At 41.2% G+C, this 13,542-nt stretch overlaps 1 protein-coding gene across 5 annotated transcripts in view; it reads right to left on the reverse strand.

The window, feature by feature from the left end:
* Positions 1 to 13,159: 13,159 nt before the first annotated feature.
* Positions 13,160 to 13,542, reverse strand: part of LOC307203256 (uncharacterized protein) — a 46,028-nt gene continuing 45,645 nt past the window's right edge. For all 5 annotated transcript variants that reach the window (XM_079953946.1, XM_079953945.1, XM_079953948.1 and 2 more), the window contains one exon: positions 13,160 to 13,344. In XM_079953946.1, coding sequence (XP_079810072.1) covers positions 13,320 to 13,344 — 25 coding nt within the window. In that variant the 3' untranslated portion in view covers positions 13,160 to 13,319. The remainder of the gene's footprint in view (positions 13,345 to 13,542) is intronic.

Genomic DNA, 13,542 nt, shown 5'->3' on the forward strand with positions numbered 1-13,542 from the left:
TACTGTACCAAATACCGTAGGTTTCTCATTCCATCTTTTGGACTACCTTGGGACTGATGTATGTGAATTAAAAAGCCTTCCTACCGTCAATAGCTCTAGAAAGATTTCCATTCTTTTCTATTTCTAAAGGCAGGCCAGCTGTGTGGGAGAGAATTTTAGAAGTCAGCCACTGAAGCACATGAATAAATTTAATAATTTAGCACATTGCTATGAAATGGCAGCTAGGAATGTCCTAACGTTCACACATGCACAGTGATGATAGGAAGGAAAAAGACTATAATCCACCAGACTCAGTAGCTAGTCAGTTATTTCATACCTTTTCCATGCACACCAACTGGCTGCTGAGCTTATAAATTATTACATTTTATAAATGAGAATTTTGCTGCAAAGTTTCAAAATACGAACATGATGCTTTATGTCTTTTGTAAGTCTATATTGTGTCATGAAAACAACTTTGAATTTCTCTTCCCAGAGTATGAATAAGTGTAACCACAGTATAAAGCTCTGGTTCCCATTGAAGCCAGGGATTCTTAGCATTTATAATTTGTTCTATGGCTGCATTAACCACATGCCGGGCCGAGTCTAAACACAGAAGAAGTCTAGTCTTTGCAAAAGTGGAGGCAATTCACAAAGACTTCAGAGAGCAATAAAACAACACAAGAGTTTGTAGCTTTTAAACTGTTAATTGTTTTATTTAATGGTTTAAAAAGATTTGTAGAATGAAGAAATGCTCTCACAGTCAAACTCAAGAGATGTGCCAGCTATTAATCATCCCTAAAACAATAAGGGCATTTGTTATTACTGTCTACTGCCTGTTCTCAGCTTTAATCTGTCTTTTGAGTTTGACGCTGCCAGATTTCCAGAAGTGGGTCACCCAGTTCTCTCTGGACCCTGTTTTTCTGCTGAGCAGTTAAAATTAGCATTTTCTATTATGCTGCTGGAGATTTTGGAAAGATATTGAGAGTGAACCTAGTCACATTTTCCTGAACTCCCCCCACCCCACCCCAATTTCTGGTAATGAAAAAAAAATCCACTTCATAGATAGGGATAAGAAAAACCTCGTGTACTCAAAGAAATGCCTTGTATGACCAGTAGGGATATAGGAGAAATACAATTCAAATTGCATTTAAAGGTGAACCTACTTAATTTGCCATTTCCAAACAATACAAGTAATGAAACACAGCGTAGCCCATAAACCAGATGGATATATAGTTTGATCACTCAGCAGCTCACCCCATCTCATTCTTGATATAGTTCTGTGCTCAGCTGACATTTACAGCTTTTGTAAGTAGCACTACAGTAGTTTTGGGGGATGCACATGACATCACATTTGGCCAAAGAGTGAAACTCTGAAGTCTGTCTTAGCAGCACCAAAATCTGACAGTTCTGCAGCAAGTGAAATTGACAAGCACAACATGGTGGAAACCAAAGGCAGGAAAACCATCAAAAACTCCTCCAGAACTATGTTGCTGACCTGGTAGCAGATATCAAACAATTGTATCTAGATCTTACAAAGGATTGTCAGAATGCCCTTAAACCTCTTGAATTTTCCTTTAAAGATCTTCCAGCAGAAGTAGCTGACATTTCCAAAATGGCGGATGAAGCCTTGGAATTTGACTTCCATCCCCAAAACCCACATGCAGACAGGTTAGCTGAACAAATCAGCAGGTTTGGCTGGAAGATTAACAGGAACGCAGTCACAGACAGGATCACAGCCTTAAGAGGGGTCCTGCGCAACATTGCAACCCCTCCCTTCACTTCCTATCTCTTCCTGCACTTTAAAATGTGTGGCACATCCTTTGTGGAGCCCGTGCTGTTGGTCTGGAATAAGATGGACTCATAAGCTAGCTCCTCAGTGACTATCCTAACTTTAGGCATCCTGGCAAGTATAAGCGATTAGTGGATCGTGGACAAAAGGGACGACTTATGATGGAGGATTTCTCTGATTAGGAGCAAGCCCATTTCACCTTTAAAACTGTGGCAGCTCCTTTATGGGACAAGGGTTAATTGGGTTCCAATATTTCAAATAACTTTTTGTGCACAGTCAGTTTATAGATCTGAGCAGCTGCCACACCCATTAACTGTTTACAAAAAAATCCAAAACTCTGCAAACTGGGCTCTAAGGGGCAGAAGGGTTTTATCTATCTTTTACAAACTCTTACTAGATCTTAAATGTGGAGCAGGGTGCTCCACACACAAATCTTGGGGAAAAGACCTCAGCACTTTATTCAGTGATGCTGATTGGGATCATCCATGGTGCAGCTCTCGCCTTAAAGCAACATCAGCTCTTACATGGGAGGGTGTGTCGAAACTGATTTATTGTTGGCACTTAACCACAGTCAGGCTCAGCTATTTCCCTCGTTCACTTTCACCAAAATGCTGGTGAGTTGTGAAATTCGTGGGTCATATTTGCACCTGCAGTGAGAGTGTGAAAAGGTGAGGGGCTTCTGGCTTAACCTGCCCAATCACATAAAAAAGTTTATCAACCAAACAAATGTCCCCAAATAGACTTTAGCTCTCCTTTCCATCTTCCTTAAAAAGTGGTACAACAGACTTGGCAACTAGCAGGAACAGAGAAAGGCATGGTGTAGTAAAGTTAGTCTTATTTAGAAAATTATTCTTTGGTCAAGTAAGAGGAGTGAAGCCTTGTGGGAGTTTCATCAGCCACAAGGACCCTGGGAAAGAAGTTGTGTATCTTTAAACTCTAGACTAGATGGCTCCTTAGCTGAAAGCTTTATTGGAACCAAGGAAGCCTTGATTTAATGAAAAGATCTAACACCTGAGTTTGAGGGTGTAAACATCCCCCCCTCAGTGATGCTATCTGTCCTTGAATTGCTTGGGGATGTGTCTCTGGCTAATTTCCACGGAAGGGAGAAACCCCTTTGATTTAAAGTTTGGATTTCAAATTGGCCCAGCTGTCAAGAAGTAAATTGATTGACCAGCAAGCCGGTCATTGGTGTATTCAAAAATAATTTGAGTCTTATGATTGGCTTGAAAGTTACGATGCCAAGTGCGAACTGTGAATAAAAGATCAGGGAATTGTCTTGATCTTTGCTCTTTGCTTTCGGTCTATGCCATCGCTCTGCAATTCGCAAAGATGCCCGGCTCTATTGTTCCATCCTAATAGCCGTCGTTTCGTCCTTTGAAATGGAGATCTTAAAAAGCCTTCAACTTGCAGAGTCCTAAAGATTTCAGCTATCCTATTGTGTGTTAGAGCTTGTGAGTATGTATAGCTAGTTATACTATGTACCTTTGTTATTTTCTTATCTGTAACGTTCAAAAGAGTGCCTGCTACTCTAGCATGTTTTTATGTTATTTTTAAAATAAACCTTTTAAGAATGAAACTGTTTTAGTTTGTGTGCCTTTCCGGAGGGAATAGCTAAGTCCTAGCCTTACGCTTGGTTACACTCTACCGTAGAACTTCTGCCTGCAAGTCTGTGGATGCAGCTTGCGGAACAGGGGGACAGCCAGGTTAAACGGGTCACAGCCTTCTCCCTGGGTTGTGATTCTGGGTCCCCTGGACAAGAGGGAGTGGTGGCAGCCCTACCGGGTCGTGTTTGTTCTGTTTTGGAAAAAGTAATTAGCCCGCCAACCTTGCCCTGGGCGTCCTAGTCTGGCCGGAGAGCAGAGACAGGAGACGGGAGGGGCAAGCGGTTGGGGGTGAACATTACTACACATGGGGTTAAGGAATCAAAACTGATAAATCTATAACAGTCTGATATCATTTTTTGTTAATAACGATAAACCAACTGAAAGGGTACAGCACCAAGCCTTTCTCTCATTTTGATCTGACATCTGGCCTACATCTCATTTCTCTAGTAACCCAACTGTTATAGGAGTGACATAAAACCTTGCCTCCACCCCCCCCACCCTTATTGTAAAGGATGACACCATTGTTATACGCTGATTGCTCCATTTATTGATAATGATATTTTTTTAAAAATAAAAATGCTAGAACACAGCTATACTTCAAAATTGACACCTCTCTAAGCTTCACAACCCAATTCTGCGACCAAACATTTACAAAGATGTATATATTAGAGGGAAATGTGCCTAATAATATTGGTGAAAATAACATACCAAAATGCGTTATATTAGGGGAAATTGCTTGCAAAAATGTGTACATTAGTCAAAGTTGCATGGTGAAATGTGTTTATTAGAATTTCACACTAAAATGCAAATCACATTTTAGGAGTATTTTTTTAAAAAAGCACGAATTGATGCAGAATGTGGAGAACTGAATTTACGATTGGAAAAATGAGAATCTGACCAAACGAGAATTGACAGATCTGTCCATCTCTAATGGCCAGTAACGGTAACAAGTATAATTCTAAACCTAGACATCATTAGTTGGCACAAGTAAACGGTTCTTACATTGCACTATATGTTACTGCTTTTGTTCTTAAACCATGCACATTCACACACAGCCTGTACTTCTTACGGTAACTAAGCTCTGTTTAGCTGCCCTTGTAGTAAATAAATTGAAGGAATTAAAAAGTAATTTCACCCCAAAGCAATCAACTCAATTGCTTGTATCCGGTTTAATTTAAATAGGAAGAAACAGACAATATATTCTGCCATCTGCCACTAGAGGGTGAGAGCTCTGTGAGGAAAATAATTGAACATTATAACTAACCTATTCAAAGGCTAATGAATTTTCATTTCAAGAGAAATATTGGCCCATGACCTTGAGAACTGTTAAAGACAGTTGCTGGCAGCTAAGCTTCAGAATATTTAGTAGCAATATAGTGTACTTTTCATCGGTTTGCAAGCTGACTTTTAGTTTTCGTTATTTTAGTATGAATGATAGGTAGAGCCAGACAAATTTTCCTCTTCCTAGCTACATACAAGATGACTTGAAAGCCTTTTGCTCTCAAGTGTTTGCTTGACATTCATAATGTTTGCTTGGAATCAATAATTTCATTATCTTGTGTCTAGTTCCAAAGTTCAGTAAAGAATATTTGGAAGTCATTGACATAATTTTATACTAAGTTTCCGGTTCTTGTATCCTGGACAATTTGACTTCAGTTATATTCGGAGATTGAAAATACGCTGCACATGTAATATGTGGCTTTTCTTTAATCTCTTAGAAACATTGAAACGGGAACTCCAGCTAATGAATGGTTCGTGGGACTCCTTAGGGACTCTTCTATCTTGTGTAAAATTCCACAAGTGTTTAGGCTACTGTGTGGAAGTGATCAATGAGCATTTAAAGCCAAGATGAGGGGACTTCAGTCTTACATGATCTGCTTTGAAAGCACTCCAGCCATGATCCTCTGATGCATTTTTAAATTCTCAGCCTACTCAGGTTTTCCTTAGCCAGTTAAGGGATAACCACTGTGTGCTAATACATCCTGATTAAGTACTCTTTGCTTAACAATGAAATATCTTGCTAGATCTGATCAAGATCCATCTCATCCAGCATAGGAAGCTGCCTTATACTGAGGCTTCAATACCAGTATTATCCACTCTGGCTGGTAGCAGTGCTGCAGGTGTTCAGACAGAGCCTACGTGGGGATGACAATGAGAGTATCTAGAACCGCCTACTTGCCACTCATCTGTCCTACCAATGAGCTACTGTTCTTCCCCAAGGCATACTTTGCAGGAATCCTAGCAACGAGCAGGTGCTAAATGGTCCATGGCTGCTGGGTTTAAAGTGTCATATCCTTATGTCCTAACTGCACTTAGCACAGTGTATTTGTCATTTAATTCAATAATTTTCAATGACGGTCTTGTTGAAAATAGCCCTTGATTGCAGATAGTGTCCCTCATTATTTAACTCAAGGCCTAAGTAAATGTAAACAACTTGTTTTGTGCCACCATATTGTCTTTCCTCTTTGAAATGCTATAATCAGCTTAGTGAAAGCAGCTGGTAGTACTGTGCCTCATTAATGAAATGAGCAGGGAGCTCATTTATTCTCCAGCTAAATCCATTTTTTTTTTCTAGTGGCCTCCAGGTGGCACCAGTGCTCAAATGATAAAATCAGGCGTTGACCTTCAGAAAACATGGCATCTTTGTTTTGAGGTTCTCTGTGTCGCAATTGGATGTGGCTTGCGACCAAGCAACAACTTTCACACAAATGAAACTTTGGCCAGATCACGGGAGGCGGCTCCTCCTCACATCTGGCTCATAGATCAGCTTGTTTCTAAAAATACATTGTGCGCTCAGTTTGATGTCCTGGGAGTGCGGTAACTCTGCAGCGTGGCGCTTTGAACATTTGCCTTATTAAGTGTTGCATCCAATTGGTGTTCTGCTGCTCTTTGATACATCTGAACCTTCCGATGTGTTAAGTCTAAGGCCATTCCCTCTACACATCCCCCTCCCCCAATTAGATTTGCAGGGAGCTATTTCAGTCAGTTTGAACTTCCGGAGTACAGTGTACAAGGCTAAATTCAAGGTTCTAAAATGCACAAAGAAGTCACCTTGAGTCCCCTTTTCAAAAGGTCATGTAAATTAGTCTCTGTTTTTGATTCTGTCCCTCTGCAGATGGTTCAAATCTGCAGATAGTCAAGTGCTTCGTATCCAAGTCATTTGAAATCACAATGCAGTGGTTTTTAGAATGCTTGGACCATCTTAATGCCTTGATTTTGTTGCATGTGGCAGCTTTTCTGGAAAAATAATTGTTTTTGTGTTGACCCTTGGAAACCAGTGTGGGCCTAAATGGGTAGAACCCTCTTCTGGAGAACCTTTAGAACTGAACAATGCTCCTGCAGAACCACCTTCCAGAGCCATCCATCTAAATATGAGTGGAACCGCCACAATGATGTGCCTCCAATACCCAATTCAGAGTTGCCCTACAAGAATACCCTGGTCAAAGGTATCAAAAGTTGCTGAGATTAAGGCCTGAATACTGATTGAAATGGTTTAAAAAAATGGATAACTGCCAAGCCACATACATTTTTTCCCCTTGTCATAGTACAGCCTGCATATGTCTGTTTTGCTGAAATACTTTCTTACATCTCACCACACAAGTAGAGGTTAGGGTAGTAGAGCTCAACATCAAATGTGTCCAGTGCTTTTTTTATATAAGAAAAAGTGTTTAGGGGTTCTCTCATTTTCCTACTCATGTTGAAATACTGCCCCTCAATGAGGCCAAACTTAGATTCACAAAATGTTTAGGGGTAGGCATACCCCTGCGTCCCCCCAGAAAAAAGCACTGAATGTGTCTATAGAATTAGGTCCCGTCTACACTATACATTTAAAACAGTATCACACCACTTTAAATGATAATGGCTACACTTCTCTAAGTGGTTAAACAATCAGTCCCTCTCCCCTGGGAACTCTGGGAACTGTATGTTTGTGGGAGAAGTAGGGATCTTCTAACAGCAGGCATAGGCAAACTTGGCCCTCCAGATGTTTTTGGGACTACAACTCCCATCATCCCTAGCTAACAGGACCAGTGGTCAGGGATGATGGGAGTTGTAGTCCCAAAACATCTGGAGGGCCGAGTTTGCCTGTGCCTGCCTAACAGCTCTCAGCAGCCTTAACTAACTACAATCCCCATACTTCTTTGAGGGAAGTCATGAGTGAAATGGTATAATACCACTTTAAATGTAGAGTACAGGTGGGGTTTTAGTTTGTCCAGCTTCTGTTTTGTCGCTGCAAGGGGAGAAAGTGTCCTCTTCTTTGTTCAGAACAACAACATGATAACTGCTTTTTTGGATCCCACTTCAGTTGGTATTGTTGTAGAAAGTCCTCTTTTCATGGTAAGTGTTTGTGTGTTGAGAGTGATAATGACAGGAGGGTTGGGAGAAATGCCACTCCCAGTCTGACCACAAAGTCTTTTCCTTTCCTTCGCTGTTTTCTTATCCTCACTGCTGGGGTGGCAGGATGTATGGGAGGAGGGATAGCTGTTGTCTCATTATCATGGTGCTGCAGATAATAAACATGCTGACACCATGTGGATGCCTTTCACAAAAGCTGTCCTTCAGTCAGTTAGCAATTCCTGTGCCATGTGCATGATTGTAAGCAGGATTGTGCTTGTCTTCTTTCTACACATGTGGGACTGAATGTGAGACGGCACAGAAACGAATATGGAATTCGTAGAATCTCATCTGTTTTATTTAATCAATTTGTTTAATCAACACAGATGAGGGAGATCGTTTTGAAATTGTGCATTTGGTGTTTGCAAATACTGTACTGCTAAAGTATTTGGAGATGTCTCCTTGTGTGTCCTACATGGCCATCTCTTCCCATGCCAAACCACCTGAAAAGTTCATGCTTTCATAGAATTATAGAATTGTAGAGTTGGAAGGGACCCTGAGGGTCATCTAGTCCAACCCCTGCAATGCAGGAATCTTGCCCACAGCCATCTCTGAGTGGGCTTGAACCACTGACCTTCTGGTTAAGAGCCAAACACACTGACCCACTGTGCCACCTGAGAGTTTTTCCAGAGCAGGGGTAGGCAACCAAAGCCCGTGGGCCGGATGCAGCCCAATCGCCTTCTCATTCTGGCCCATGGACAGTCCAGGAATCAGCGTGTTTTTACATGAGTAGAATGTGTCCTTTTATTTAAAACGCATCTCTGGATTATTTGTGGGGCCTGCCTGGTCTTTTTACATGAGTAGTATGTGTGCCTTTATTTAAAATGCATCTCTGGGTTATTTGTGGGGCATAGGGATTCGTTCATTTCCCCCTCCCCCAAATAGAGTTTGGCCCACCACATGGTCTGAGGGATGGTGGACCGGTCCACAGCTGAAAAAGGTTGCTAACCTCTGTTCCAGAGGATGTGGGATTTAAGACATGCAAAAAAGCTGGAACCCAGCTGTTTTCATTTCAAAGACATGAAGTTAAAGTCATGCACAGATCAAAAGGAAAAAAATATTATGTATGGCGAGATCAACCTCTTCATCCATCACTGATCTTTAGTGTCATCCATTGCATTTATTTGTTGCAGGGGAAATCAACCTGGTACCCTTCTGATCTTGAACTCCAATCCCCATCAAGTCCAGCAACATCTATAGGTCACCCAGTTGTTCATTCCTGGTTTATTGTATTTATATTTCAGCTTTCTCTCACTGAGTCCAAGGCAGTACAGTGGTACGTCGGATTAAGAACTTAATTCGTTCCAGAGGTCCATTCTTTACCTGAAACTGTTCTTAAACTGAGGTACCACTTTAGCTAATGGGGCCTCCTGCTGCTGCCACGCCGCTGCCGCATGATTTCTGTTCTCATCCTGAAGCAAAGTTCTTAACCTGAGGTACTATTTCTGGGTTAGCGGAGTCTGTAACCTGAAGCATCTGTAACCTGAAGTGTCTGTAACCCGAGGTACCACAGTATGTCCTGGGTTCCCATGAAGTTTTCCATCCAGGCACACTAAGCAGGCTTGAACTGCCTTAGAGAGAGATTTTCAGTGTTAAGCCAATAATAGACTTCTAATGGCTAATTTTGAAGGCTATATAACGTGCACCTTTTTCCCTTTGAAATAAATTAAATAAATAAATAAATGCCCAGTAGCACCTTAGAGACCAACTAAGTTTGTTCTGGGTATAAGCTTTCGTGTACATGCACACTTCTTCAGATACAGTGTGCATGCACACTTCTTCAGATTCTTTGGTATCTGAAGAAGTGTGCATGCACACGAAAGCTTATACCCAGAACAAACTTAGTTGGTCTCTAAGGTGCTACTGGACAATTTTTTAATTTTTTAATTTATTTTGACTGCGTCAGACCAACACAGCTACCCACCGGAATCTATTTCCCTTTGGAAATACTTGGCCCTCCTAAAACAGTGGATTGGCATTTCTTCTCTAAAGGCAAAAATCAGATCCCTGCAAGTGATAAATTGCCTATAGCTTATAACAAGCCACAAAGCCTATGAAACAATTTTGGAGAGCCAAACTTTAGACTTGACTATAAGAGCACTCATCTGCCCCCTGGCATGTTCAAATTGTTAGGGTGTGAAACCTAAGACACTGGCAAGTTAGCAATGTCATGTGACTTTAAGTAGTCAAGCTCGTTAAGTTGTTAAGTTGCTCAGTATATAAAGAGTGTTTGTTTTCTCTGCCTGTGGGGGGCGTGAAGCAAAAATGTCTGAAAGCTCCGGAGGTGTTTCTGTTATCTTTCTGCAATAAACCTGTCTTTGGAAAGACAGGCTTCCCTGTGTCGTTATTTCTTTGCTGCTGAGACTCTGAAGCTTGTACTGCAACAAGAATCTCTGCACTGGACTTAATCAATGCTCTGCAAAGAGAACTGTTGCTGGTTGCGCAGCGGAAGTGTTTACTGGACCAGTACACAGACTCTCTTACAAATTACTCCACTGTGTGCAGTTTTCCCTTTCCTCTCTTTGATAGGAAAATGCGGCATGCAATAGAATGGGGGTGGGGAGCGAGCTTTAGTAGTGATTTCGGTGACATGTAGATTGGCAAGTATTTCTGATTTCCAATTTTTTCAACAATCAACAACAAAAAGAAAGACATGCACACCCTTAATTCAGGCTGCCAAAATGCAGAAAGATTGAGTTAACAATGAAAGGACTGTAAGCTCACTTACGGACTCATTGTTAAAACCATGTTTATGGAAGACAATCTTACTTGGCTACGAGTGATCACCAAAGAAGAAGAAGCTCAGTCCAGTTCTGGTATGGAAAAGAAATTCCCAGACTTAAAATGTGCTCAGGGGCACCTTGTTCTTCAATTCTAACCACATACCTTTTGCACCTGGCTCTGCTTGGTAGATCTTGGCTTTCTAGCTTAAAATAAACTACACTCCCATCCTTGCATGCCAGCTCTCATAGGAATGTTAAAGTCCCTGTAAGTTGACACATATGTATTAGTAGCACTGGAAACATGAAGGACATTCTGTTATATGTATCATATTCCTCTTTCTTGTTCTCTTCTGGGGAAAAAAAATTCTAAAGGAACTTCTTGACAACATTTCATTCCTGAATGGTAGTGATAAAACCATTCATTTGATACCTGGGAGAGATTTAACTCATTTAACTCACAAGGTTGCTGTGTGTGCCCTTGCAACCCAAAGGTTTAGGTGTAAATTTATGCTGCACAATACATTGCATTGTGCAGGGAGTCATTTATAATAAATTGCAATACTGTCCCTTTCGCAGGACATATAAGCTGTATATAAAATGGTGTTTGTTTCCCATGTTTGTGACGACCAATGGTGTTTAATAAAACTTGACATTTCTCTTATAGAACAGAATGAAAAGCCCCAAAAAGGCCTGAAATGTGGCCCTTATGTTGCTGGTCCTCTAGGCTCCTGCCATGATGGCTTTTATTAGCTCTGTTTTCTAATAGCATCCATAATAAATTAGCAAAATTGCGACACCAAATATAACCATAAAGCAGCCACCAGTAATCCGTATATGAATCTAAAGACTGCACTAGTGCAGCGTTTCTCAAAATCTTTGAATGCAGCCCTCCTTCTGAAATTACGCTACCTTTTGTGACAGCCACATGTACCCATGCAAAAATAGCAGTTTGTTCCACAGAGGCATGTGTGTGAAGATTCTCATACACAGTTGAATGCAGCCTCCTGATGTTTGTGTGATGATTTGTGAACTGCAGTAGTAAAATGAGGAAACTTGTAAAATGGGACATATGATTCCCCTATCCTAAACCAAACATTGATTTTAAAAAAATAGAATAAGCATCCTCCTTCCAAAATCAGATTTTGATGATGGGCCAGGAGGGATAAAGTCATCCATATAAATACAGTGTGAATCAGTGATTGTCCTCTTAAGTTTTGGCTGTGGAGGGAAGAGGGCAGAGTGAGGAAAGTTCTTGGAGTGAAGCGCAAAGAGAAAGTGATACCTTGATCAAGAACCCCATATAACTTATGGAGGCAGTACTGTACTGTGGATTCCATACACCCACAAACTGACTGAAAAAGAATGGTGCTAGAGACAGCTCAGCATATCAAGATCAGCAATGGTGAGGAAGAGGCCTATAGCTTGGGAAGCTTCATCTGACTATAGTATAAGGGTAGGCAATATGGTGCCCTTTGGCTATTGGACTACAACATCTGTCAGCCCCAGCCAACATGGCCCATTGTTAGGGATGATGAGAATTGGTGTCCAGCAACATCGGGAGGGAGCCATGTTGACTGTCCCTGCTCTGGTGAGTGACCCAGATGGAGGCACATATATGAGAAGCTCCGGCTAGCTTCAGGGTTAAAAAGCAAATCCAAAGAGGGGATTAATACACTCATTTATCTAATGAAGGATTGGGCAGATGTCATTCAAGCTAAGCGAGGTAGGGTTAAAGAAATCCAATAAAGTAGTGGAAAGTTTCGAAAAACATTTCATTGTGAGGAGCAATGCGATTGATGGACGGGCACAATTTAATACTCGTATGAAAAAGGAAAATGAACCTATGGATGATTTTATTACCTCTCTATATTCCCTAGCTGAGCGTTGTGAATGTGATATCCTCCTCTGTGAGATGATCAGAGACATAATTGTTGTGGATGTCAAAAAACTCAAAGTGTCAAAAAAACTACAATTGGATGAGAGACTTACCCTGGAAAAAGCGTTCATCACTGTGAAGTAGCATGAGAGAGTGTAAAGAGGCCACCATTAGGCCTTCATAAAAGGAGCAGCATTCCCCACCCCCACCCTCACACTGACAGTATTCATACTCTGAAGTGAAAGTCACAGCTACAGGGACAGTCCACCACACAAAACTCACAAAACAGGGAGGAAAAATGTCGGTGGCAGGATTCTGCCTAGCAAAGGATTCTGTTTGCTACTATTGCAAGAAAAAGGAACATTTTGTTAAAGTATGCTTTGCTGAAGTAGCACTGGGACAAGTCACTACTAATCCAGCTGGCTTTCTGGGATCCTTGGCAGGCAATCAAACAGTAAATATGAGAATGTGGTTGGCAGAAATCGAGATGGATGGGTACCAAGTAGAATTCAAGCTTGACTCTGGGTGTCACAACTAACCTACTAGTGGTATTTAGACTACATTCAAAACACCAGGAGAACAGTGGGCAGCAGTGGGCAGCTTCACAGTAATCATAGAATCATAGAGTTGGAAGAGACCACAAGGGCCATCGAGTCCAACCCCAAATGCAATGACAAAGAAGAAATCAGGAAAGTGATTTATGTAGTGAAGCAAATAGAAAGCCCTTGTTAGGATGCAGAATGGTATGTGTCCAGCATTTGCCAACAGGAATACCAATATTGACTACCTCAGAAGGTGGCCTTTCTGTTGTGTTTTAATAGCATACAGAACTATGATAGAAAGAGGCTACAGATTCGCCAGATTCTTCCTGCAGCTCTTCATTCAGACTTCCCCTTCATTGTCTCATAATGTCCTCTGGACCAGGCTTAATTGTAATCTCTTTGCTGCTAAAGTCTTTATTCACTTCTGAAGCAGGAAGTTCTGGAAGAAAACATCATCATTATTTTTAATTAAATTGCTGGATATTGCAACACAGGCATTCAGCTTTGCCCTAATTGACTCCTCTTGGCCACTGTATCATCTCCTGAAATATATCACTAGATAAAGTTTTCATACAGTCTATGCAAATGATAATGATCTTATAACATGGAGTTTGTGGTGATACACAACTATGGTTTG

The sequence above is a fragment of the Podarcis cretensis genome (assembly GCF_951804945.1).
Source record: "Podarcis cretensis genome assembly, chromosome: 1".
Classification (NCBI taxonomy): Eukaryota; Metazoa; Chordata; class Lepidosauria; order Squamata; family Lacertidae; genus Podarcis; species Podarcis cretensis.